Genomic DNA, 27,911 nt, shown 5'->3' with positions numbered 1-27,911 from the left:
AGCTTTCATCTTAGCACAGGCCAGTCTTTATCTCAGCATCAGCTTCGCATCTGGCCTGTAACAGTTTAAGTAGCTGGGTAGCTGTTGAGGGGTTCAGGGCTTGAAGGAACTGTTAATAGCAGGAGGTTCTGTAAGCCACTTAGAGAGGGTGGCCCTTTGCCCTGTATCTTGATATATAGGGACCATTTGCTGAAAGGTGTGATGTCTCTTTGGGGGCTAAATGTGCTTTTCCGATGCTGAAGTTCATAGGCTTTTTCTTAAATACAAGATTCATTACCATTATGGCCTCCTGTTTCTTCACAATGGAGGGAAGGGCCCCCTTTTTTCCTTTGTGCGCTGTGTTTGGCTGGAGGAGAGCTGTTATTATTTAGACAACTTTCATTGCTGCTGATCTCAGCTTTCTAATTAAATCTGAGTCTTTGCTGGTAAGAAGAGAAATACGGTTAGGGTAGTTCAGAAGTGGGGGGTAGGGGACACAAAGCAACAACATCAACAACAACAACAATAAAATTGAGTTCCCCTGGAAGGGTCTGGTGGACCACATTAAAAAATGGCTATTCTCTCAGCATGAGCATAGATTTATGTCCTGCATTTGAACCCCTTTCTGCTACGCCCAAATTTTATAGATCTGCTCGAATGTACAATGAGGCAAGAGAAGTTCTTCCAGTGTGTATGTTTTCCAGTATAAAAAAAGTGAAGAAAGTGTGGACTATGGTGCAGGAAGGCAAACAATCATGACTTAAAAGCATGGTCTACAGGGCAGATAAGAAAGGACTGTGGGCTAAGTGGAATTGGCAAGAATGGTCTGTAGGACAGGTAGAATAAAAAAGCATGGGCTATGAGGAAGGTGAAATAGGCAACAATGGGCTACAACATGGAAATAGGCAAGCAAGAGCTATAAGCCAAGTAGAGTGGCTAGCGTGGGCTCTGAGGTACGTGGCAAACACAAGTAGACACCCATATGGAACAGGAGGGGAAGGTAAGCGTGGGCAGGGCATGTGTACGCAAGCAGAGTTCAATCCACTGGGAGGACTAACATCATTGGTTTCACAAACAATCAGTAATCAAATAGGGATTCACACGTTTTAAGTTAAGAACTCAATGTCCCTTTTTGACTACTGAGGAATCATAATTGGGTGTTGGGCTGGGAAGTAAATGTTTAGAGGGTAATTATGTCAAGTACAACATTTACAGAACCCATTTACCTTAGAACACTGATACATACATAGATTTAGAATGAATTAATTCAGTCACCAGATCTAATGCCAGTTTGAGGGAACAAACTAAAATTCTACATATGATAATGCACTGTAGTCTACTAATATAAAAAGATTACAAACATTTATTGATACTACCACCATTATTAATCCCTAAGAACAAGCTTTCATAGTACTAGAAGGTGCTGTTCAAACTTTCAAGGGGAAAAGTAGGCAATGGTTCTACCCATCCGTGACACCTATGATCCACACAAATAAAGAGCAGAGCAAGTTATCCATCCCTAATGGTGCAATAGTGCTGCTTGTGTCCTGTCTATAATGAGCAGCTGTCTAATTTGCCTTAAGGTTGATTTGATAGGAGGAAAATCATGCCCAGTATGGGACAGCTAGCCAAATACCTGGACTGGTGCTGGTGGATATTAGAGGAGAACCTCACAACACTAGTGTACTAAACCAGTATAATTTCTAGCTGCATTGTAAATGCATATTCTTAAGTCCACAGATAACTGTACCTCTGAACCCTGACCCAAAAAATTTTTTTCTTTTAACCAAGAGACCACTACCAAGAGAAACCCAGCCAATGAGAATGCAGAGAACAATTAATAGAGGCACACACAGTCGCAGCGAATACGTTTACACCACAGCTCCTTCACCTAAGGCTCAAGGAATATGAGGAAGGGAGGGGAAAAAGAGGAGCCGGAGGACTGGGGAGTCTACTGTGGTACCGTGCCTCCTTTAAATGACAGGAGAGCATCACCCATGATACCTCAAAAGAAAAGACCTGAGCAAGGACAACACAACAGACCTGCTAACCCAGAAGAAGGAGATCTTATGAGGTCTCAGGCCTAGATAAAGAACTCCAGGCACCAAACGTCTGTTGGGAGAGAAGGAGGAAGAGTTTTCTCCAGGAACAAAACCTCCCAATTGTTTATCCAGTACCAAATGGCCAGTTCTGAAATAATATACACTCCTGTAACTCTAAGTGGACTTTAACTAATAACAATTAAATAAAAAAGAGGCAGTGAGCTATGAATTTGAGAGGCAGCCAATGAGAGGACATGGAAGGGCTGGAGGGAGGGAAAGGAAAGAGGGGAATAATGTAATTATATTTTTAATGGAAAGAAATTAAAAGAAGGAGAACATTAATATCAAAATAAATTCCATGGAAATATTTCATGTAGTTATAATAGTGCAAATATGTATTAATAAAAGGATAGTTATTCTAATAGTAAAATAAGATATATTATGCAAGTATGCAATCTATACGCATTTCTGTGTTGCAGTAAACATCAAAATGTTGCATTCTTTTGAGGGGCGTTACTGAGCACTAAGTCAGAAAAACTGGAATTATTTTATGTATCTTGGTTATAATAGAGTTAGTAATGATGAGTTTACACGGTGAGAGATAAAACGTTGAGCTCCGGGGTCAGAGAACTGCTGTTTCAGGTCAAGAAAGGTGGCCATTGGATCACAGCGACTGACCCTGGAGATCTCACACTACAGCACAAGAAGCAGGTGGCGATTGTGTGCTGGGAGCTGCTGCAGTCCCTGGGTATTTTTTGCAGGCTTTCTACCCCAGCCTGCAGTGGAGTTTTCCAGAGTCTCTGGAAAGCTGCCGCAGGTCTCTCCTGTGGCCTCATTTCTAACTGCAATTGTCTCTGCAGGACAGTTTCTTCTGCTTTGCTCAGCTTTCCAAGGCCTCTACAAAGTCCACGTTAGGAAAATCTAACCCAGATGGATAAAGGAGTGAGGTCTGAGAAACAGTTCCCACTCCAGCAGTCTGTACACAGCTTAGGCACTTTACAAACTGTTATCATTCACATTACTTAGTTAATGGAGGATTGCATGTCAGGGTGGTGACATGCCTTACCTTAACCTACACAGCCAGGAAACGGAAGAGTGATTCGTAAGAGCTGTCTCAGAGCTTGGGTGCTGAATCATGACACTTCCTGTACCTTCTGCCGCTCACTGTTTGTGTCAGCAGTGCTGTGAGTAGTAGTAATTATGAATTATCTAATCTATCGTGGACGAGTGTGCTAGTAGGTGTTCTAGCCTGTGAATGCAAACATGGTCCCAGGTAAATTAGCATTTGCATTTTATCAATCTCCAGGTACTGAACTTAAAATACCCACAAATATTTGGTTTGGGGGAAGTGGGATGCTATTGCTTCCCTCCATTTTGCTTTTTATTTATAAACAAATACAACCAAAATCTTACAGGGACCTTCATACCAGTAGCCTTATATTCACTGTAAAAATTATAGATAATAGATCATTTTCTGAAGGTGTACAGCTCTATAGTTGGGACTGGCTTAATGTCCTGAAATACTTTCCCCTGGTGCCGAATGAGCCTCGTGAACCACCCAGCAAGCAATTCCCACTTCTAACTTGACAATTCTACCTGCATAGAGCTCTATTCTCACCTCCCAAATCTACCAGCTGCTCAGTTATATTTCTGTGTCCCTACAACCTCGTAGCTGAAAGAGACTGACATTCTATTGCCAGGAGCTCCCTTGCAAATCTAAGGATTTAAATGTTCTAGTATAGAAAAGGGATTTCTGCAAGTTCAAAGTCCTCAAGATCATTCAAGGACAAAGTGTCTGCATATATATATATATTGAGAGGCTCAGAGTCAACATTTTGTACCAAAACCATTAACTGTTTTAATTGTTTATGGCAGAATTTATTTTGCTCCTTTAATCCTATATATACTTGTTAGTGGATTAAAATCTATCCCTGAAATTACTAGATTCATATTATTTTTTGAAATAGAGGCTACTTGACTACTCTGGCTGTGCAATCAATCTTCTACAGAGAATAAGGGAATACTTCACTTTCTTTTAAAAGAACAAAAATATAGAAATGTTCTGTCTGGCTTGAAAGATACCACATGTGATCTCCCAGGGTCACAACAGAGAGTTGCTGTGTACCTGGGCCATTTGATCTGACCTAATTTTGCTTTAATCTTAATGAGCAGGATTTCTGTGACAAGATCAAGCTTGTTGGCCCTTTCATTCCCTTTTCCCTCCATTTCCTTGTGGTCTTTGTAACTCAAGCAGAATATTGTAATTATTCCCTTATTATTGTAATTGTGTCCCTAGTTGCAACATTTTCTACTATAAAATCTATGTTGTCTCTACCTAAATATTACACTCATACATTGCCACACCCCAATTCTTTCTTGATTTAACCTCAAATCTTGTTTCAGTAACTCTAAAGATGAGATGAAATGCTTAGTCTCTGCTTCCAAAACTGACATTGCTTAAAATCCTTCACTTCATTTTACCATGACTTTTGTTTGCTGTGTGTGTGTGTGTGTGTGTGTGTGTGTGTGTGTGTGTGTGTACGGAGGGGGAAATCTGACAAGACTCTGGATAAAAATAATACAGACTTATAAAGATGATTTAGGGTAAGCCTCCCAAAATAGATAACTGGAGACAGAATGATGAGAAATAAGAATGCTAAGCACCCGAGGAAGAGTGTTAAAGTAGAAGAAACAGGCCAGCATCAGAAGCAACAAAAAAGAGACAAAGAAAAAAGCAAAGCAAAAAATGGAATGGGGAGGTTTTGGTACCCCTTCATTCCTAAGTAATCCTAATATCTACCCTTTCTAACCTACTCAGGAGAACAAGTGCCACTTACAGAATAGAAGTTAAAGTGACAATTGACAGTAGGATAAAACAGGGTAGATGAGATGTGACAGGTAGGAATGTAAGAGAGGAATGGCAGTTCAAAAACTCAATTACAGTGCACTAAACAGCATCGTCATCCTTGTGCTGGGGCAGTTGTTTATGTCTGGATATCATAACTGACCACAAATTGGAGACTGTTCTCTGCTCTTCTTAACTTGATAAAAACAATGCACAGACATTATCCTTGGGCAGATTTTGGCCCAATTTAAGATATCATTAGAGCAGCTAAAAGTAAGGAGTGTAATTCTATGGAAAGGGGAGAGGCAGTGAGAGGGGAGGAAGAAGGAGAGGGAGAGGGAGAGGGAGGTGGTGAGGGAGGGGGAGGGGAGAGGGGGAGAGGGAGAGAGAGTTGGGGGAGGTTTGTAAAAAATTCATTCTATATTGTTTGGAGATTATGTAAGGTTTATGTGACTTTGTGACTGGTAAATCATTTCTCTAATTTCAGCATGTTTTGGGGTTGTTTCAAAAGGAAATAACATTAATTTATTACAAAAAGCTATATTGTTTCTTTTAGCGGAAGCTTAGTTTCTAATAGATTCCTTAAGATTTAAAATTTGGAAATCATACTTAACAAAAAGAATTTAGATCATATTTCCTCTATGTTTCTGGCTAATTCTTGCTGTGTTTTGGTTGTTGATCTCTAATTCGTTGTCCTCAGAGTAAGGAGTTCTGAACTTGTGCCTGCCTAGAAGGATGCTGGGAGAGTTTTAATTAGTTGCTCTGTGCGGACAGTTGTAGTGCTAAGCAATGATGGATGCTCAGGTAGTGTTTCTTCTTACTAGATGTAAGTGTATGCCTTGTTCTGTCTTTAGGAATTAATGACCAAGTTAATAACTGAGACACCTGACCAGCCAATCCCATTTCTCATCGATCATCTTCAATCTAAACAAGGAAACCGAGGACAGCTGCAAAGAACTTTGTCCGGGTCAGCAGCTCTCTGGGCAGAAAGTGAAACATCAGGTAATTGAAAATAAAAATCCTATGAATATATGTTAATTTCAGGTACATCCAATACAGTGATTCTCAACCTGTCGGTCACAACCCCTCTAGAGGTCATTTAAGACTATCGGAAAACAGGTATTTATGTTATGATTCATAAGTGTAGTAAAAGTACAGTTATGAAGTAGAAACAATAATAATTTTATGGTTGTGGGTCACTAAAACACGAGGAACTGTACTAAATGGTCACAACATTAGGAAGGTTGAGAATCATTGATCAAATAGAAAATTTTCTCCAGTATTTTTTAATTATATTATGATAAACCTAACATTTTCAGGTACTCTTCTGTGATTATAGTTTCATGTTAAATTTTCATATAAAATAGTTTTGAGTTAGAATACATTAAAATGTATTCTGCTTCTATAAAGGAAAACTGGAGTGTTTTATTTAATAGAAATGATTCTGATTTGCATGAAACTATTTCATTCCATATGGAGTCAAAGTAATGATTCTACTCTTGTGTTTCATTTATAAACAACTTGATTTAAAGTCACACAGCCTCTCTGGACAGGAAAGAAATGAGACAGTGTCTACAAACGTACTTTTTTTTTCTCAAAACGAATTGTTCTGTATTTCTCCCAACTCCGTTATCTTGTGTAGTAAACTTACCTTAGAAATAGTTGATCCCTGGGCACCTCTGACCATTTGGGGGACAGTCTTCCAAGTCTATATAGGCTTCTTCCCACTTTAAGTGGAGAAAACAACAGAGTAGATGCGGTTTCAATCTTCCTGCACACTGTTCTTCAGGCCTGGCATTTGCTTTCAAGCCCTAATCTTTGCACGCTGGGGGCTGGTCCATTCATTCCAACTTGACACGACATAGAGGCATTTTAGAAGAGGAAACCTCAATTGAGAAGATACCTCCACAAGATTAGCCTCATGGTACATGTTCTTGATTAATGATTGATGTGGGATGACCAGATCAGTATGGGCAGTGCTACTCCCAGAGATCATGGTTCTGGAATCTCTAAGAAAACCAGGCGAGCAACACGAAGAGCAAGCCAGTAAGCAACATTCCTTCATAGTTTCTGTTTTCATTCACACTTCTGGGTTCTTGCCTCTAGCTCCTGCTAGTGCTAGTGTAAGTTAAGAAGATGGAGTCTTTACTTCCCAGTTTCTTGTTGGTCGTGTTTTGTAGCATTGCAGTAGAAACCCTAATAGGTCACTGGGTCTTTGCCTAATTCCCGTGGGGACTGGACTGTCTAGTCTCTAAATGATTTCCTGGGATGCTGCCATGCTCTCTTCTCCTCATACTCTGTGGAATCTCAGGAAAGAATTTTGGTCTTCTTTTGCTATATTATCATATTAATACCCTTTTGATATTCTTACAAGTCTACATTAAAGAAGACGGAATGTGAATAACCTCTGAAGAAAGTGGGCATTGATGGTGATGATATTGACATAAGTGTTACCTATCTTCAATAGACAAGAAACTAGAACATGAGTTTTGCCATACAAAATAGTGTCCTGGGGACTGACTATGACATGAACTCTGGTGCCCCATATTTGACCACCTCCTCTTGGTGGGGAGGCCTGATAGCAGTCAAAGAAAGAATAAGCAGGCTACTAAGATGAGACTTGATAGCCTATGACCATATAGTGGGGGAGGACCTCCCCCTTGGTCATAGACCTAGGGTAGAGGAATAGGGTGAAAGCGAGAGGGAGGGACGAACAGGAGGATACAAGTGATGGGATAACAATTTAGGTGTGATCTGAATAAATTAATAAAATTGAATTTAAAAAAAGAAAAAAATCAGTTTTCAATAAAAAGAATTTTAAAACATATTTTAAAAACAAACAAACAAACAAAAAATACTGTCCTATTTCCTTTTTCCTCCTTAGCATCACTTCCTTGGGTTTATAAGTCAAGTGGGTTTATTGGCAAATGTTTTAGTTTCTCGGTCCAAAGATGGTACTCACATTTTGACAGAAGATCAAGTGGGCATCTGTGAAGTTCCAGACACTCACGAGACCATATCTTATAAATAATTTCATTATTATGGAAAGTAGTATATTAAACTCTAAATTATTTATCAACACACATTTGGCATTCACTGTCCATGTGCCAGATGCCTATGTATGGCTTAGCCGGCTTTGCTCAGCTTCAGAAGACAAATCACACTGTTGGCTGGGTTGCATCTTCATCTGGATACTGAGCTAGAGAAGAACACATTTGCAAGGCAATTTGGCTTGTTGGCAAATAAACTCCACAGCATTCGACTGACTTCCCTAGTTCCTTTGTGGCTTTTAGTCTCTGTTTCTTCTTAGCTGCTAGATAAAAGTAGAGCTCATTGCTACATGATTCTTACCTTAGGATAGATATTTCCCCCAACTCCAGAAGTCTGCACTGTAATGATTACGATGTAACTGTGACATTATTACTGCAACACTTTTACTATATGGTATTTGACAGAGGAAAATCAATGCTCCTGTCATCATTCAATAAAAGAGAATAACGTAGGTCCTGATTAAGCATTACTGTGTTACCATCCCATGTTTTTTAGAATTCTATTCCCACAAGTGTTTGTTGGCTTTTCTTGGACAGGAGGAGATTATTCTAGCTTACTAACTTAAGTAATGGTATAAATGTCCACTTAATAAGTCAAGGTGAAACATGAAACTGAATTTCCAATAAGAAATAGAGGCTGAATTCCTATTGGTGAATTTGAATGTTGTGTAGCATCTTAGGAAGAAATAGTAGTGGACATCTGAACATGATTCTGAATCTCTGGGCTCAGTCAAGGCAGGAGGCCCAGACATGGGACTTACCCAGTATCAAAGGACCACTCATCAATCCACAGGAAGGACAGCATGAAGAAAGATGTCCTACATTGTGCCCAGTAAGGGCTGTTCTGGGAGGGGATGAGTGTGAGGTTATTCTGTGTGCTTTCAGTTTTGATGTTTATTCAGAGGTAAATTTGCTTGTTGAAGAGAAGAGCTGGAGATTGGGTAGGCGAAGTAAGGGACCCTGGTCCTGATAAGTTACCAGGAGAGAAGAGGGATATGTTACAAAAAGAAAAACCAAAGTTTGTTCAGACAACTCTGGGGCAAAACTGAATTGAAGACATGAATGAGTCATGATTAAAACTTGTAGAAACCACCAGAGAGATGTTCCTCAGCAGAGCCCAATAAATTTGAAGGACTCCTTGAGACAGGTGGTTGTGCAACTGGAACCAAGGTAGACACCAATTCTGTGGAAAGATTGAGGATGTTGATGAACAAAATGTACGTGTGGCTGAAGCACACAGCCAGGCATGGAAGATGACGACTGTGTGTGTGGGAACACAGTTGTTTATAGAATCCCAGTCAGAGACCGAGAAATCTATGCTAGACTGATACAGTAAAATCAAGGGATTGTGCTGAAAGTGCTAATTCATGCCAAGTCATTCAAGGTAGAGTGGTTCCAGAGAATGAGAAGACCCAGTGGGGAAACTTAGTTTGGGGTGTCGGAAGTGAAACGCCTGAGAACTGAAGCAAGAGGGTCTGAAGTCTACGGCTTATGTCAATTTAAAGAGCTCACCAGTGTTTCATCCATGTTGTCCGAGGACAAGAGAGAGTGTATCAAGGTCTAGACTACTGCTGTGGGGCAAAGCAGAGGCCAGTGGTGAGTGTGAGCAGCGTGAAGAGTTGCGTTCTCTCTTCCCTTCCCTTGTGGAGGCCTCCCATGGCAGAGGCTGCAGGCTGCAGGAAGTCTCCAGCCTTTTCAGCTGGTGTGTGTTGCTATGGGAGAAAAACTCTCCATTCCAGGAAGCTGCAAAGAAGGAAGCATATTATATGTAAAAAAAAATGATGTACATGTTAAGATACAAAGTGGAGATTTGAAAACGGAGGGGTACTTGTTTATATGGAGCATAATGGTCACGGAAGAGGAGGAAATATTTCAGAGGAGAAATGTGGAAAAAGAATGAAATCAATCAGTTCTTGGATGTTAATAGAAGCAAAGAGTGGCTATTTGGATGGCTGTGATTTTGCATTATTTGGGTGCATACTCTAATCAGTTATGCAATGTCTCAATGTCTCAGTACCAGGGACAAAATACTTTCCCAAAATACCGTGCATTGCCCTATTGCTGTGTTTCAATACATCTAGCAACTCAGGACACAGCCTGTCCTCATTTGTGCATCACTTTATAACATGGAGGAGAAACCTTACTTTTGTTTCATTTTTGCAAAGGAAAACAATTCTTTTTGTGGAATACTGGCATGCATGTACACATCACACACACACACACACACACACACACACACACACACACACACACACGCACACACACGCACACGCACATGTAAATGCACACACACTTTTGGTCGTCAAAACCATAGCTGAGACATTTTTTTATGATTCTTCAGGAAAATCGTTTTTGTCCAAATTGTGTCTCCTTTAAGGGAAATCATTTGCCCCTTTCATTTGACACTGCCTTCTCATTTCGCAGCCTGTCTGCTCTGGATCTTTATTGAGTGAAGTGTGCTCTCTGTGTCCCTGATTCAATTTTCAACGCTATCAGGGTTCGTTTTCCAGCACTGAATACAAATGTAATGTGGTATTGCATTTTAGTTTTCTGTCTGTACCTTTAAAGAAGCACAAAACCTCCATTTAAATGAAGTTCTGTGTGCAACTGTGTTTTAATTACAGCTTACTCACCATCACCTTGATTATTTTATTTCATAGATTTATTTTACTTTCATTGAGAAGTCAAAAAAGTCGAGTTCTGACATTTAATAGCTTTTAGATTGTAATTTTCCTTGGTGTATTAAATATTCTCTTTTTTCATTTAACATATTTCATCAATTCTTTCTGGAACAATAGTTTTCTAATGACACAAACTTAAATATGGAGTGTGGTATCTAGTTTCAGGTACATCAGTAGATAGTGCACGCAGTTTTTCTTGCCCTTTTATCACACAACTTGAAACTTTGGAATCTTTACATATATATAATGACAAATTATGACTGCTACTGACATCTTTAGTATCAGTCAAATCTTGTGAGTAGGTGTTACACTGATGGGTGAATTTCTGCTTCTCACATTTATTTATCCAACTAGGTAAGAAAGATATCCTGGCTAAGTTATTTCACTAATACGATTTATGGACGAAAGTATAAAATAATCCACAAAATCCACAAACTTAGCTCTATTTCATGACAGAATTTTTTATCCTTATTACTATAATGTGTTTATATTTCATTTTAACAGAACCCAAAGGAACAAGAAGGGACTTTAGAAGTTATGATAAACCTTGGCAGATGATTGCAAAGAAGCCTAAAAAGTCAAAAAGTGACCTTGCTGTGTCTAATATTTCTCCACCATCACCAGACTCCAAATCATGTAAGTTTGTTATTTAAATGTTACTGAATTTGCAAGTCTTTGGAGCTTGGGAAGCAAAGAGAAGTTATCAATTGACCTCAAACATTTCATTTCTTTTTAGTTATCTGTTAATCCTAATGAATCCATGTTCATTCCAGCATTTACACTGAACTTCAATGCACACAAATATGCTCATTTATACCCTCATTGCTGCAATTTTTCCTGCTGGCCCCAACCTCCTGGAAAGAAGACTCTGTGGACTATATAGCAAGGCTTTTCTCTGACTAGCACATTATTTAAATCAGTCCATTTTGCTGATCTGCATTTTTGCCACATGGTTGGCTATCTCTGCTCAAGCACCATGCTTCTGTCTTCCTCACATCTTTCTGGCTGAATCTTGCACTCCTGGCTCTATCCCAGAATACTTTCTGCCTGTTGGATGCCCCACCTCCTATTTCCTGCCTAAGTTTTAGGCCATCAGATTTATTATTGATAGGTGAAATTTCCATACAGATCCAAGATATTCTCTCAACATCTCACATGTGTAACTGGCTGGGGTTTTTTTTTTTTTGATGTACTGTTATTTGATGGATATATCTGCATATATCTGCATATATCTCTTACCTCTTCTGGCCTAGTGCAGAAATGGACCCCCTTTGAAGCAGGTCGAACTTACAAAAGAGCAAAGCAGACTTTTAGAGAAGAAGCATCCCACTCTGTTATTCATGATTAGTGTCTGTGTTCCTTCTTTGTGCTACTGTCCTAAACGTCCCTCAGTATCCACTGCTTTGGTCACCATTTGATTTTTCCAGTGCTCTATTATGGTGACACGCATGGGAACATGCTAAACACCTTAGGCTTATACCAAACCCCGGTTAACCTTGTAAGACAAGACACCTCCCTCTAATTATCAAACTGTGGGTGCTTCATTTGAATCATAAGAGAAAGGAAATTTAAGATACGTTTAAAATGTTTTAAAAAGCACTGTGTGCTCACTGAAAATTCAATGTGGGTAATCTGTGGAGGAGATTGAAATTAGCTCTGTATTTCACCTACATGACAATACTCATTGACACCCACACAGACTGGTAGTGAAGAGTGTAGGGAAAATAACTTTAAGTGTCCATAATAGATTGTACTTGTAATGAAAATGTCTAGCTTCAATGGGTTGTATATAAGATTAGATCATAACCATTTTTATTATACAAATTTAACGTGTGCAGTACATATACTACAGCCAGTAACATTAAGTCATTGATTCAGCATAAAGTGCAAAGTAGGAAAACATGAAGAAAAAAAAACTAGACACAAAATGAATCATGTCAATAGCTCTCTCCTTGTCCATTATTTCAAGTAGAGTCTATAAACTCAAAGAATCACTTGCCTCTGAGGGGACATGCCTGGTGCTGTGCATCTGCAAGCTGTGTGCTCTTAACAGGGGCCTGCCCAGGCACAGCATGGCTGGTGGTGTGGCCAGCTTCTCATTAGGTTCTTTGCTGCTTGGTTAACTTATTTACAATGTCTACTTATTGCAAAATGTTAGCAAGAAGCTTTTAATGACGATGAAATAACAAACCATATTCCCTGAAATATGTACAGATACTGTATGTGACAATAAAGATACATGAATTTAAGCCATTTGTGGAAACACATTGCCAAAATTACTGCATTTGTGAGGCGGTTGTTAAATATGCATATTTTGGTCTACAAAGTAGACAAATAAACAGATAGTTTATCAAAATGAGAAATAAAATTATTTGTTTTTCTAAAAACTAATGCAAAAAAAGTGATAGTAACAACAAATAAAAGTAAAGAATAAAGGGCCAGTGAGGTAAACAACTGAGTAAGGGTTCTTGCCACAAGAGCCTGTTGACCTGAGTTAGAACTCACACATTGCAAAGGGAAAACCCTTACTTACAAGGTGACCTCCATTCTCCACACTAATGTCATGGCATGAATTACAACCATATGCAATAAATAAATGAATATTAAAAATCATCAAAGACGATCTTATCAAAAGAAAAAACACAACATCAAGATAGGAACTCAGACCCTAATGTCAATAATTACATTTAAAAAGTGGACTGTGTGTCCCAACTAAAAAGCAAATATTATAATGCTACATAAAATTAGTATAGAATAAAATCACACAAACCAAAAGAAGCATGCAAACAAAAGGTTTAAATGCCAAACATAAAGAAGCCTCTATGGATCCAGGAGTGGTGTCACATTTCTTTAGGCAGGCCTCTTCCAGGAGGCAGAGGCAGGTGGATTTCTATGAGTTTAAGGCCACCTTGGTCTACAAAGAGAGTTCCAGGACAGCTGGGACTACACAGAGAAACACTGTCTCAAAAAAGCAGAAGAAGAAGAAAAAGAAGAAGGAGGAGAAGAAGGAGGAGGAAGAGGAAGAGGAGGAGGAGGAGGAGGAGGAGGAGGAGGAGGAGGAAGAAGAAGAAGAAGAAGAAGAAGAAGAAGAAGAAGAAGAAGAAGAAGAAGAAGAAGAAGAAGAAGTTGCCTCAGTGGCTACAGCAGTAACAAACAAAACAGAATTTGAGATAAAGATCAATAGCAACTCATCGTTAGTGTTATTGCACGGCATGCACACAAGACCCTGGCTTTAATCCTCAGTAACAGGAAAGGGAAGGAGGGAGGGAGGGAGGGAGAGAGAGAGAGAGAGAGAGAGAGAGAGAGAGAGAGAGAGAGAGAGAGAGAGAGAGAGAGAGAGAGAGAGAGAGAGAGAGAGAGAGAATATATACCCAGGAACCTCTACCTTTAACCAGTAGCAAAGTTCTCAAGCATATGATGCAAAATTTACAGAGCTAAAGATAGGCAAAGTATAGAACAGAAAAATAATTAAGGTACAGGAAATTTGAATAATACAACCAAGTACTTTGTGATAATTCACACTTATCGACAATTGTGCCAAATAAAGTTAGAATATATTGTTTTGCATTCCAGAAAGTATCCTAAGGAAAAATAAACAATGATCATGCCTTGCAAAAACTAAAAATTCAAACTGTGCATGCATAAAGAGCTCATGAATTAAGAACAGAAGTCATAAAGAAATTAGACAATGTTTTGATCTATAAATAATAAATTTATAGGCAAAAACTAAATTAGTAATACGTAGGAAGAAATTTCTAGCTCTAATGTAAACATTTAATAGAAATAGCAGAAAATTGATGACATCAGCATTCATATATAAAAGGCAAATTATGATTGAAACCAGAATATATTGAAGATTTATTTATTTATTTTTTAATTGTATATACAGTGCTCTGGCTGCACATACACCTGCAGGCCAGAAGAGGGCACCAGCTCACATTATAGATGGTTATGAGTCACCATATGGTTGCTGGGAATTGAACTCAGGACCTCTGGAATAGCAGTCAGTGCTCTTAACCTCTGAGCCATCTCTCCAGCCCGAAACCAGAATATAATGAGAAAAAATGATTAAAAGAAATTGAATAGAAAGCAATATTAATAGACCTAGCAGCTGGCTGTTTGAAAATATTTTTAAAGAACATCTAGAAAGACCTATCAAATATAAAGCACAACTATTGGAAGATCAACCATTATTACATATGGTAAAAATATTAAAAGGCTGTTTAGAAAATAATTTGTGTGACCTATGCCAATAGAACTGGCAATTGATATAAAAGATAGAAATTCATAGAAAGAAAGCCTCTAAAATTCTTCGAAGAAAATAGAAATATTTAAATTTCCACCTTCACTGAAAGAAATTGAGTTCATCTAAACATTTACTACATAAAGAGCCTAAAGCCAAGATGGCCTCACTAGAAAACAGACCTTTGAGGGGAAAGGAAATTGTGCCTCAGGATTTTGTTATGAAAAATGGAGAAGCATAATGTTCCATTTTCAACTAATTTTAGGGGACGTTATTGCTAAAAATCAGATAAGGATGCCTGTACTAGTTATTTGTCCTGTGACTGTGACAAAATACCTGAGAAACTCAACTTAAAGTAAAAAAAAAGGTTTGATTTTTGTCATGTGAAGCAAGAGGAGCATGAGGTAGCAGTTGGCCACAAAGCATGCAGAGAAAGATGCAGAGAGGAATGGATGCTTGGACTCTTTTCTTTTGAAGTCAAGAGCCACAGGCTAACAATGTACTGGCAACATTGGGGTGTTCTGACCTTAGTTAACATGATCTGAATACCCTGAAGACATTCCCAGAGGCCTGTCTTTCCAGTGATCCCACTGAGTTGACAATTGATGTTAAGTACCCAACCCTTCACCTAGAACACCAGACTATCCCTCCTGATTGCAAATACAATATTGTCCACTTTTCGCAGTGTTGTTTCAAAAGACTTGGCATAATAACCCATAAGAGGAAAGATTTATTGTGACCCCTGAATTTGGTGGTGCCACTCCACCCCTGTGTGGAGGGCCCAGTGGAGCAGTTCACATAATATCAGATTAGAGGCCGAGTCAAAGCAATAGAGAAAGAAGCGCCAAGCAAGATGTCGCCTTCAAGTCTTGCCTTAGTGATCTTGTTCCTTCTGATGAGTCCAACCCCACGCTTTCAGCATCCAAACAATGCTGCCATGATTTTCTTCCCTTAAGTAATTTATATATTCAACTTCTAGAAAGACAATCTGTCACACACATACCAGGGCATGCCATATAATCTACTAGGAATTTATCAATTACAAATTGGCAAAATTTAACCATTACAGGAACAAAAGCTTTTACCAGATATTGCAAGGAAAGAGTAGTAAATTGTTATATTCATTTCATCCAAGAAATGTAAGGTGAATTTGTGTCACCTTAAACTAAAAATGAACAGATTAAGAAAAAAATTAGTCAGTTTCTTCGATAGAAGGAAAAATGCATTTGACAAAATACAACCATTATGATCAAAGCTATGAAATGGGAACAAAACAAAACAATAAAACAAAACAAAAAAGCCAGGCTGTAGAGGCACATGCCTTTAATTCTAGCTCTTGGGAGACAGAGGCAAGTGGATGGATCTCTGTGAGCTCAAGGCCAACCTGGTCTACAAAGTAAGTCCAGTATAGCCATGGCTATTACCCAAAGATACCCTGTCTCAAAAAACAAAACCACACACACACACACACACACAAGAATGAAAAAAAGATCTATGAAATTTCCACTAACCCTCAAAAAAAATAGTAATAAAGGAGCATAGCATGTGCTTGGCTCAAGAAAGGGAAAATTAAAAATCTCTCCCTCAATATCATATTCTTCATCAAAATAGTAAATGTCTTTCTTTGGGAGAACAAGTGTTTAAACTTCTGTTCAATGAGTGCTTATAACATTCATTATAGTGGATGTCACAGAAAAAGAAATCAGACAGTAAATGCCCACAACTGCAAATGAGCATGTAAGACATATTTACACAGAGACTTCATCAGTAAAGATGAATAATGTATATGACTTTACAAAAATAAACTGAGATTAGTTTTGAAAATTAGCAAAGCCACTAGATGAAAAGTTCATCTACAAAGTGCAGTTGTATTTATATAGCAACAATGTAAACTAGATAATGTCTTTAAATAACATTTTCAATAGGATCAAAGAACATTAAATATTTAGGAATAAATTTGAGTAAAAATTTATGAGGTATTTGTGAGCAGGGAAGTAAATCAATGTCCTGTCTGTGTTGTATATTGTTAAAATGTCAATATTCTAATTTGTGATAAAATTTAAACATAATTTCTATCCAAATCTCCAATAAGAACTACTCTAGAAATTGAAATAATTATTTTAAAAAGTTATGATCCTCAATATAACTTGATATTGTGGAAAGATGGATAAATAAATCAATTCCACACAATAAAGAGTGCCAGATTGGACTTCTTCAAGATTAAAAAATAAAATAGAAAAAGGTTCCTCAATATTGAACATCAACAAGGAAAACCAAAGCAAACACAACTGAACATTTCCTTAATCATCCCAAAGAGAAGAAAACCATTTTCAGAGGTTTGGGAATCTGTGGCTACTACATACTACATACCAAACCACTCCAAATGACTTCTGTGTGTGTCAAAATTTAATGAAAATGTAATAATTTTAACACACAACCTGATGACATTTAGTAAGTCACTATGTGTGTGTGTGTGTGTGTGTGTGTGTGTGTGTGTGTGTATACAGTCACATATGTGTGTGTATATATGCCACCTCATCTCTCTACCTGAAGTTTTTTTTTCACTACTCCCACCAGTCGCTGGCTACCTGTGATTTCTCATTTATCTGTTGGAATAATGTAGGTGAAATTCTACAAGTGTGACCTTTTGAGTGGGCTTATTTAATTTTAGAAGCTCTTGTTTCTCATCCACATTTCAGCATGGGCATAATTTTATTCTAATAGCATCCGTTATGAGGACATTGCTTATCCATTCATCCCTTCATGGGTATTCTGAATGATTATTCCTTCTGACTATTGTGGAGTGTGTTGCTATGGGCACTGGTACACACATTTTACTGAAGTAGCCTTCTCTGATAATCTGGGTAGACACATTATTATGGAATTGTAAAACCATATGTAATTCTCGGTACAGCCTTTTAGGAGCACCCATTGTTACTATGGAAGCTTCTGTTACATGGCTATCATTAAGGTGTAAGTGCTGCAACTATCAGTGCTTGTTACTTTCATTGAAAATGTAGCCCCTCAAGTGGATGTGAAATGGCACTTCATTCTTGTGAATTTCCCTGAGCGCCAGTGATGCTGGCATCTTCTCAGTGACTTCTGAACCATCTGTATGCCTTCCTAGAGATAATTATTGATATCTTTGCCAAGTCATAGGTGTTTTGTTACTTCTTGTCCTCTTGAGTTGCGTGACTTCTTTTTATAATCTAGACTCAAGTCTCTTAAAATACATGGTGTAGTTATTTCTTCCATATTGCATTCTATTTTTTAACTTTCTTAGAAGAGTTCACTGACAGACAAAGCTTCGATTTTTTATATCAATTTATGTGTTTTTTGCTTGTGCCTTTAGTATGTAATATATGTGCCTCTTGCTAATGCTAAGATCATCAAGATTCTCCTCTTCTCTGTCTGTCTGTCTGTCTGTCTGTCTGTCTCTCTCTCTCTCTGAGATCTAATAGTTATACTGTTATATGCACTCTTCTGTGCACTTACTGCTGCATCTTGAGTTTCTTTCTGTAAGAGGTGGAGGTGGAGCCCTGATTTCATTCCTTTATGTGTGTATATCCACTGTGTCAGGATCATTTGTTGAAAATATTCTTTCCTCAATGCATAACCTTCATAACCTTAGTGCTTTGATGAACACCATGTGACCATTAATACGAGGGTGATGTTATTCACTGTCCACCATTTTATTTAATTAAATTGTGTACTTGTTGTTTTGTCAGTACTGTGTTGTTGGAATTTTGTTTTTCTATCTTCTTTATTCTCTTTTTGGATTATTTCAGATGCTCTCTGTACTTCAAACTTTAAATAGTTAGTTTCTCCTTTCTAAACAAGACAAATGGAATTTTGATAGTAACATCGCTAAATGAATAGTTTATTTTGGGGGTGTGCTAAATTTAAAAGCAGGAAGTTTCTAAACCATCAGTGGGAAATACCACTTCACTTATTTAGATCATCTTTAATTATTTTAATTATGTTTTTGTTTATTTTTGAATAAATGTTAAATGTAGTCTTAAATATTCTTTTAGGCTCTACCATTTATGGAGCCATCTTAGTCTTTTCTTCTGCTTATTGTTTCTGGTGTGCAGAGAGCAAATTGCCCTATTTTTGGCGTTCATTGTTGTAAGTGCCTGCCCTTACTTTCCTGGCCAAGGTCACCTGATAATGATCATGGAGAATTAAATATAGTGGCTATTGGCAGGATCAATACAGTTTTAGTTTCTAGGATACAATGATGCTTGCAAACTTTGTCTAAGACCAATTGCCTTGCCAAGCTTCCATGCTTCCTTGAGAGATTTCTTCACCTGAGTCGTTTTGGTAGCCAGACCCTGTTCTTCATAGCTTGGTAACGCTGTCTCCCCATTTTCTCCCTTCTCTTCATGTCGCCTCTGCAGACACATTGGAAGCTCTTCATCTGTCTTCCACAGTTCCCATCGGTCTTTCAGCTATCCACACAGCTTTCCAGCACCCTGAGTGAAAAACATAAACACAGCATAAACTCTGGTAAATTACTTGAATCTAACCATTCAATTGCCAGACATAAGTGCCCTCCAAAGGACCATGACTGTGACCTTTCAGATGGGTCCAAAAATGTCCTTCAGCAGTAAGGCCATCCTTACCCTAACAGAAAAAAAATTGAAGTGTACAAAATGGAAGATAAGTACTGTGAAGATCGGCCATAGTACTCAACTCCCCTCCTTTATTTTTGAAAAGTGTTTGAGTTGTCCATTAGCTCTTTCTGCAATAGATTGACGAAGGGTTCTCTGAAATGCCTCTGATGTGTTGTGTACATCAAACTGTTTGCAAAATGTCTGAAAAGGCTTAACAGTGTACATAGGAGCACTGTTAGTTTTAAATTTTGTCCAAGGATATAAAATAATAAAAGCCAGTGCTAAGTCACTCAAAGCATTTAACAAAGAAAAAACACAATTTTAAATGAGGAATACAAATTTAAAGAAATACAAATATAAACAGATCTTTTAGTATTTTATTATTTTTAGTAGAAGTCAAAATACCAAGAATATAATGCATAATAAAGGCAAGAGGAAACAGATTTTTTTAGCTTTCTTAGAAGCAGGAGCACACACTTTTGACATACATTTGTACTATTGGCCGTTATTTATGTATTTTCCTTATTGAATGACTGCCAATAGTTGAGGCATTGTCTGCCCTTGATGGGCTGTAGCCAGAATTAATCCTGAGTATATGAAGGCCCAGTATCAGCAAAGAGGCAAATGCAATAATTAATATCTCCCTTTTTAAGTAAAAGGATTGATGGCAGTTTGACATGAAGAATTAGCATTCTCATAAGCCAGTTGTTCAACAATAATCATTCCAACCTCAGCATCAACCATCGGATGACTGGCTGCCTGAAAAACACGAGAAAAATATCTTGTTATGGTTCATCAGGTTCTTGTCTAATTGTAGAAAGTTCCTCTGACAATTTTTCAGACTCCGATAATGTGTGCCATGCCTATAAAGTCAAAGCATTGATTTTTTTCTGCAGTTCTCCTTTTCTTTGGAGGGTTGGGGGTGGCTGATGGGCACTAGCCCACCCAGGCAACAGGAAAAAAAGACAAGATGCAGGGCTTGGATGTTTGCAGACTTTACAGATACAAAGATGTCTAAGACCAACTATCTCGTCAAGATTCCTTGCTTCCTTGACTTCCAAGGAAACATACCAAGAAACATAAAGAGACCTGAATGCTTTACTGCCTGAGTGTATGTGTTGGTCTCTCAGGAACAGAAAGACACACTGTACCCCAGGAGCCGAGGACTCTAACCTGAAAAACCTATGGCACAAGCCTGTCAAGGCAGCTAAGAGAGGCCAACTTCATGAATCCTTGGACATCTTATTTCCTGAAACTTATTAGTGTTACCCTTACGTGTATGCATGGATTCTTACAACTTTTTAAATTTAAGATCACTGCCATCTTCAGAAAGTGATAGTTTTACTTCTTTTCTCAATGCACTGCTTTTCAATTTCTCTCTACTTACCTAATTTCTATATCTATAAATTCACACGCAGTATTGTCCAAAAGTGGCAAAAACTGGTCAGGAGTCTGTGCCCTGTTATTACCTAGAAGAAAATCGTTTAGCCTCACAGCACCCAGTACAATAACTTACTGTGAGATTTTCTTATTTTCCTTTTATCATGGTGAGGATATTCTCTTTAACCTCTAGTCTGTAAAATATTTTTATTGTAGTAGAAGGCTTTTCCTCCCATCCCTTAGCTCCCGGAATAATGGTTCATGAGACTCAATTATAATTTACAAATACCTAGGCCATAAGGCTAGGATTTTCTCTGACTGCTCATAACTTAAAATTACCCATTATTCTAATCTACATTCTGCCACATGGCTGGTTCCCTGAGCTCAGGCACCATGTACCCATCCTCCTCATGTCTTGCTGCCTGAAATCTCATGCACCTGGCTCCATCCCAGAATCCCTTCTGACATCTGGATGTCCCGCCTATTTCCCCTCCTCAGTAATAGGCTGTAGGTTTTTAAATTGACAGTTGTTGCATCCATACAACAAGATTCCTTCTGTATTTTATCATGAAATATATTCAAAGTTATGTCACATTTTGAGAAAACTGCAATTACTTCTCTGTATTCCCTCAGTGTTTTATATTATGTTGATTACTGTCTTGTGTTAAACTGCACTTGGATTCTCTTGGTGCATAATTTGGTCAATATGCTGCTGTATTTGGCTTGGTACTATCTTGCTGAGGATTTCTGCTGTATTTCCATCAAGTATGTTGGTGTGTGATTGTTGCTTCTGTGTCCTTGCTAAGAGCAAAATTGTTCTTACAAGATGAGGTACAAAGTGTTCATTATTTTTCAATTTTCTGGACCAATAAGAACACTTTGATGTTGATTAGTTTATAAATTTGTGGGAGACTCTTTTGAAAAGATTGCTTTGGACTTATTTTTTTACAACTGAGTCAGTGTCTGGACTTCTCACATCTACAGTGAAATTCTCCAGACACTCTTTTATCTCTTCCTTAATGAGTTTTGATGTTTTTATGAGTCCCTGGGATGTATTTTTTTTAAATCTAGAGCATCCAATTTCCTTCTTTAGAGTCCATAAGAATGTCTTATTTAGAGAGCTGATTTTAATAATATGAGTCTTCAATTCTTTCTTCATCCCTCTTGCTAGAGATTTGTTATTTTAAAAAGCCTAATGAGGTGACTTTTAGCACTTTGGTCTTTATCTTTTTTTAGTCTTTTATTTCATTTTTCTTAGTTCTAATAATTGTTGTGTCCACCTTCTGCAAGGTTGGGCTTAGTCTGCTCTTCTTTGTCTACTTAGCTCTACTAATACTGACAGAACAAAATTAGGATAAATACTTAAAGTTCTTCTTTGGATGTGAGCACACAGCTACAGATTCCTATCTGAACACTGCTCTCAGCACACCCCAGAGGTTAAAATGTATCTTTTCTCCATGTCCATGTAGTCTTTTCTTCACTTTCTCTTTGAATTCTTTGTCTTCTGGTTTTATTTATGTGTTATTTAACTCTTTAATGCCTGTATGCTTAGCAGCTTTGCCTTTGATTTCCTGTTATTCTATCATGGTCAGAGAACATATTTTGTAATATTTTGATTGTTTTAAATTTGTTGATATTACTCATCTGTATTAATATGATATCAGCTAAAGAATTCTTTGTCTTCCCTTGAGCAGGGTGTTCATTTCTGCTGTGATTGTTTGCTGGCTTTATTTAGTCTGTAGGGTTGAAGTCTATCTTGTTCTTACTGATTTCTCTCTAGTATCCTAAACTTTTATAGAGAAGAATATTAAGTCCTTCAGTTTTTATTTTAGAGCCATATTTTTTCAGTTGTATTAGTTTTGAGACTGTGAGGACAGTTGTATGACATAAACATAATAATTGTGACATATTGTTATGGTGAGTTAACACTTTGACCAGCACATTTTTCCTTCTCTGTACAAAGAAAAGGTTTTACAGCTAACCCTTATTTTGTTTGATGTTAGCAAAGGCAGTACAGATCACTTTTCATTAGTATTTGTACGATTTATCCAGTTCATGTTTCTTCCTTAATATTTCTTCTTATTTCTTTCTCCTCTTGGAGTTACACTTATATGTTGGTATTCCACACAGATCAATAAAGTAGAAAAATGATAGCAGTAGTGTTCAAGTTTTTATTTATATTTTTTCTTTAAATTACTAAGTAAAAACTTATTTAGAAATAGAAATAGTTGTTAACAAGTTTAAAGAATAAAATTTTAAAAAGACTCTAAGTTATTGCTCATATTTTTAAAAGGAAAAGGATACAAATAAATATTTTAAGTATTATTGACTTTCAGGTAAGAAAAAAATGATATCAACTCTGTGTGTGTGTGTCTGTGTGTGTGTGTACATTATATTCATGATAAAATGTAAGATCTTTACTACACAGTTATATTTCTCTCACACAATGGAGTTCCGCCACTCTCCTTATTTGTCAGCCTTCCTTCCCTTCCTCTCTTCTTCCTTCCTTCCCTTCTTCTCTCCCTCTCTCTTTTTCTTATTTCTATCAGCTGTTCCATTAAGTTGCCCAGTATGCCTCAAACTTAAACCTCTCTCTCTCTCTCCCCGTCTGTCTCTCTCTCTCTTTCTTATTCTTTCTTTGTTTCCTTTTTATTTAGTCCACAGGCCTGCAATTCAACACTTGAAAGGTAAGTTTGAGGCTATAAGCAGCTGGAGAGTGCTCTTTCTTCTCAAATAAAATAAAAATTTAAAAATCTTCACTTCTTGACCTACTGTAAATAGACACCATTTATAAGACTAATTTTGCAACAAACCAAACACCTTTAGCATACCATGTGGCTTATTAACTTTCCATAATTATATGCTGTAGATAAGACAGGCTGTGGTCGATAAAGTGATCTTAAGTACTTGTCATGTGGTGTTAAGTACTCTTTTCAGTTTTTTAATGTGTGGGATGATGGTATATAGTGAACAAAATGTTGGCAGAAGCAAAGAAAATTACATTGTCCATCAATTTACTATGCGTGGAGATAAATGCTTACAATATTTAGCCTTTTCATATTCATGATCCAGTTAAGAAAATGGAGAGAAATATGTTGGCTTAGGTTAAAAAGAAACACTAAAACCAGCTTTTGGTAATTCTATTAACACTTTTCTTTGCATTTGGGGAAATGTGTCTCAGTTTATTTTTATTTATTATTTTATGTCCATACACACCATGCATATCTGGTGCCTAAAGAGGCCGAAAGAGAACCTGGAAATGTAGTTACAAATGATTGTGAACCACTATGCTGATAACCACACCTGGGCCATCCGGAAGAGTAGCCAGTGCTCAGAGCTGCTGAATCATCGTTCCAGGCACTCTATTGCTTTTAATGTTTTATTATAAAATAGATAAACAGCCATGCCTGGACATGTAGATATTATCTGGAAATTTTAGGATAAAAAGGAAAGAGCGGTGAGTAAAGATATCAGTACAAATTACATAAGTACAAGAGAACCAAGACATCAAAATAGTGTCCACAATTTAGAAAACACACATGCAGAAACCAGAAGTAAGATACCACCTTACCACAACCAACTCCCAGTGCACTATCTCTGTGGTACAGGGGACACTTCCTGGCACACTGAAAATGAACGCATGGTGCATTTCTTGTTTTAGAAATCAGAACTGAAAGGTATAGATAATCCCAGTGGGCATCTATTCGATAAGAACCGCATTCTAGCATGGATGAAGAGTCCGCTTCTTGCTGGCTCCTGCACAGTAGACTGACCACAGGCGGCAATGCAGGGCATTTCCTAAAGCTTGAAGAAAGCATTCTGTGTATTCTCACCACCAAGAAATAACAAATGTAGGACACATGTATTCATCCTCTTTGAAATATGCATAATGCATATGTGTATGAAAATTATGAGATAGCCCCAAAATACATATAATTTTGTGTTTTTCTAAATATAGTTGCATAAGAGACTAAAAGTCAGGCTAGTTGAGAATGACAGTAGTATTTCTGGACTCTGTTCTGTAGAGATTGTCCAGTTTTACATATTTATTGGTGACAGAGCTCTCAGTTCCTCTTAATAGAATTTGGGCAACTGCTTCTTAAAAATTCATGGCTTAGTAAATGGGTGATTATAAGTTCTCTTCGGGAATCCATGACCTTACTGTTAGCACTGGATGGATGGATTGATTGATGATTTCCAGAACCAGGCATGGTTTCTCTCTTGCTGAGCAGGTGCTGGCTATTGACAAGGTATGTTTGAGAGTGAGAGAAATAGTCTTGCCCAGAGAAGACGCCCCCCTCACCAATTGTTTATCTAGTACCAAATTATCAGCCTTTGGTATATCATTACATACAGATAATATTATACGGCTTGAACAAGTTATATTTATATACTAAAGGAAACAACATATATCAAATTAATATATTAAAAGAACAGGACTATAAATTTGAGGAAGAGAGAAAAGGGGAACATAGGGGAATTGGAGGAAGGGAAAGAGGAGGAAATTATGTAATTACAATATAATTTCAAAAAATAAAAATATTATTAAAAAGACACAAAAATATGAGGAAGAAACAATAAATTAAGTTTTAAGCTCATGGACATAAACAACTAATGGAAGTCAAACTTGCTAGAATTTGATTAATGTAAGGAATTGTTCATAAATCACCGCTGCTCAGTGGCAGTGTGATTGTTAAGTGGCACTGGAGCCTTGTTATAACAAACTAAGGGAAGACAAGGCCACCTGTGCTAAACTGAGCTTGCTCTTAGTGTCGTCATCATCTCCTCTGGCTTATGTTATGTTGAGACACTCTACCACTGTTCTCTATTCCCCCCCCCCCCCGCCCAAGAAATTTAACTGCAGCACCAAGTTCTAAAATTAAGTGAAAACTTAATATGGTTTCAGTCTGGCAGGAAACCATAGCAATGCTCTTGTCCAGGGTTGCACGCTGGGCTGATGACTTTCTACTCCTTTCTGTTACTTATCAGATCAGCTATTAAAATTGGAAGTGTGGGCTGGAGAGATGGCTCAATGGTTAAGAGCGCTGCCTGCTTTTCCAAAGGTCCTGAGTTCAGTTCCCAGCAACCACATGGTGGTTCACAACTACCTGTAATGTGATCTGATGCCCCTCTTCTGGCCTACAGGTATGCAGGCAGGCACAACACTGTATACATAACAATAAATAAATAAATCTTTAAAAAAATAAAAAATAAAATAAAATTGGAAGTGTAGCCAACCTGACCATGATCATCAAGCAACCACGGTCATTCTGGATTTAGCTCCCATGCTGTCATTACATTTAGGAATCGCCACAGGCTACAGATTTACAAAGGAAAGGATGGCAATTTCTCTGTGAAGTCACACGGGAAACTCTGGGTGTCCTGTGAGGCCCCTCCAACCCAATGCCTTAAAGCTAGTGTATAGTTTCCCGTAATGTGGTGTTGGTAGGTCAGTCGGGTCTTCTGCTGGTCTAACCTGGGCTTGTCAACCTGGAGCAATCAGCAGACGGTTTGGTGGCCATCTGGATGTGGACGTGGAGTATTTGTGGTTTTATTCTACTGCCTCGTAAGTTGAAAGCTAAGGAGAGACTTTGATGCTACATGGTTTTACAGGAAATTAGATGATGCACTGATACAAACTGCACATCAAAGAAATTATTCAAAGCGGTTTGCCAAACTCTGCCTTCAAGAGCTTGAAGAATATGATACAAATGTTATTTTATCTATTCCCTCAGCTAAGACTCTTTCCTGTGCCTAGAACATAGAGCTGTACCACAGCACTTCCATCCTTCCTTCTCAACTCCAACTGCAATCAGTTTCAACATTTGGAATATTTCTTTTAGTTTCTTAGACTACAAATCTGAACACATCAGGCTCTAACATGGCCCTTAGCCTTAGCCTTCGTAGCCTGAGGCATCATCCACTGGTCTCTTCCATATTTATTGGGCGTACATCAGTTCTCATCTCATCCTGGCAGCAGAGGGGTGTGATCACCTCAGACACTGCCTTAAGATGTGTTCTGCGTCAATATTAACTATGTTCATTAATGTCGTATCACCAACCCAGTCTGATTATTAATATTTTCTGGAATCAATAATGTTCTCCCCTGTTTACCTTGCTTCTTAAATATTCATCACTAATGTTCCTGCAAGCCCTGCCCAAAGGGTTTCTCAATATGATCTAATTCATCTCCTCTTTTTTGCCACTTTATTTGGTTTTCTCTTTCTTATATGTCATTCAAGACATTTCAGAGGCCGTTCTACTGCAGCCCTTTGCCTTTTTTCTTCATTCTCAGCTTGTTCTCCCATAGATATTTTTTAACTGTATGTTGATACCATCATTCAATGTCATCATGAGAATTCTACCTTTTTCTTTTAAAATGCCCCATTCCTGACTTCCTAGTCTTTTAAGACTTTTATTTATTCATTGAGCTGGAGCCAATCCTTTGACAATTTTATCAGAAAGAATGTTTATGACAGGAATTCTCAAGAATATATCAGTTGTATCTATGTTTGGTATAAGCCTTTGAGGTTGAAGTAACTTTCTGTTGGGATTTTTAAGGAATTGCTCTCCTATCTTTTAGAGCAAACATTGCTGTTAAGAAGCCTACAGTTACTCTGACTTCCTATTTTTGTCCTCCAAAACTTTTTATAATCGTATCTCTATTGACATTTTTTAAAGCTTGAAATAACAAATGTTGAATTCTTTTGGACTCTTTAAATCTAGAAAACCATTAAATTCTTATGTCTTCACTGATTTGATGTGGTAATCCTGAGTTGGTTTCATACTTAAATAGAATGGAATGCCAACTCATTAGGCATCCAACTCTCTGTGGATATGATTTTTCTCTACTTTGTTAAGTCCAACTGCTGATCATCACCCCATTTTATGTCTTCTCAGACAAAACCCTTGCCCAATAATGTCTACATGTTTAATTTATTTTAAAATGAAAAAATCCCTAAATGTAATATAATTTTAGTGGGTACTTGGGAGAAATGGTGGTATGTGTATAGACATTCAGTCTCATGGTTTTTAGAAAATACAACAAATGACATCTTTAAAATGTTGACTAGTT

At 37.7% G+C, this 27,911-nt stretch overlaps 1 protein-coding gene across 8 annotated transcripts in view; it reads left to right on the top strand.

Annotated features, from left to right (window-relative positions):
• The window catches only part of LOC311598129 (uncharacterized protein C8orf34 homolog), a 413,498-nt gene that overhangs the window by 85,105 nt on the left and 300,482 nt on the right, over positions 1-27,911 (top strand). For all 8 annotated transcript variants that reach the window (XR_014779488.1, XM_084783016.1, XM_084783017.1 and 5 more), the window contains exons 2-3: positions 5,721-5,868; positions 11,102-11,233. Coding sequence is in view for 7 of the 8 variants with exons in the window: in XM_084783016.1 (XP_084639142.1) it covers positions 5,721-5,868; positions 11,102-11,233 (280 nt within the window). In the remaining variant the exon portion in view is untranslated. The remainder of the gene's footprint in view (positions 1-5,720; positions 5,869-11,101; positions 11,234-27,911) is intronic.

This window comes from Acomys minous, assembly GCF_964271855.1.
Source record: "Acomys minous genome assembly, chromosome: 1".
NCBI lineage: Eukaryota > Metazoa > Chordata > Mammalia > Rodentia > Muridae > Acomys > Acomys minous.
Note: the sequence above shows the minus strand (reverse complement) of the source record. Positions and strands in the feature narration are given on the sequence as shown.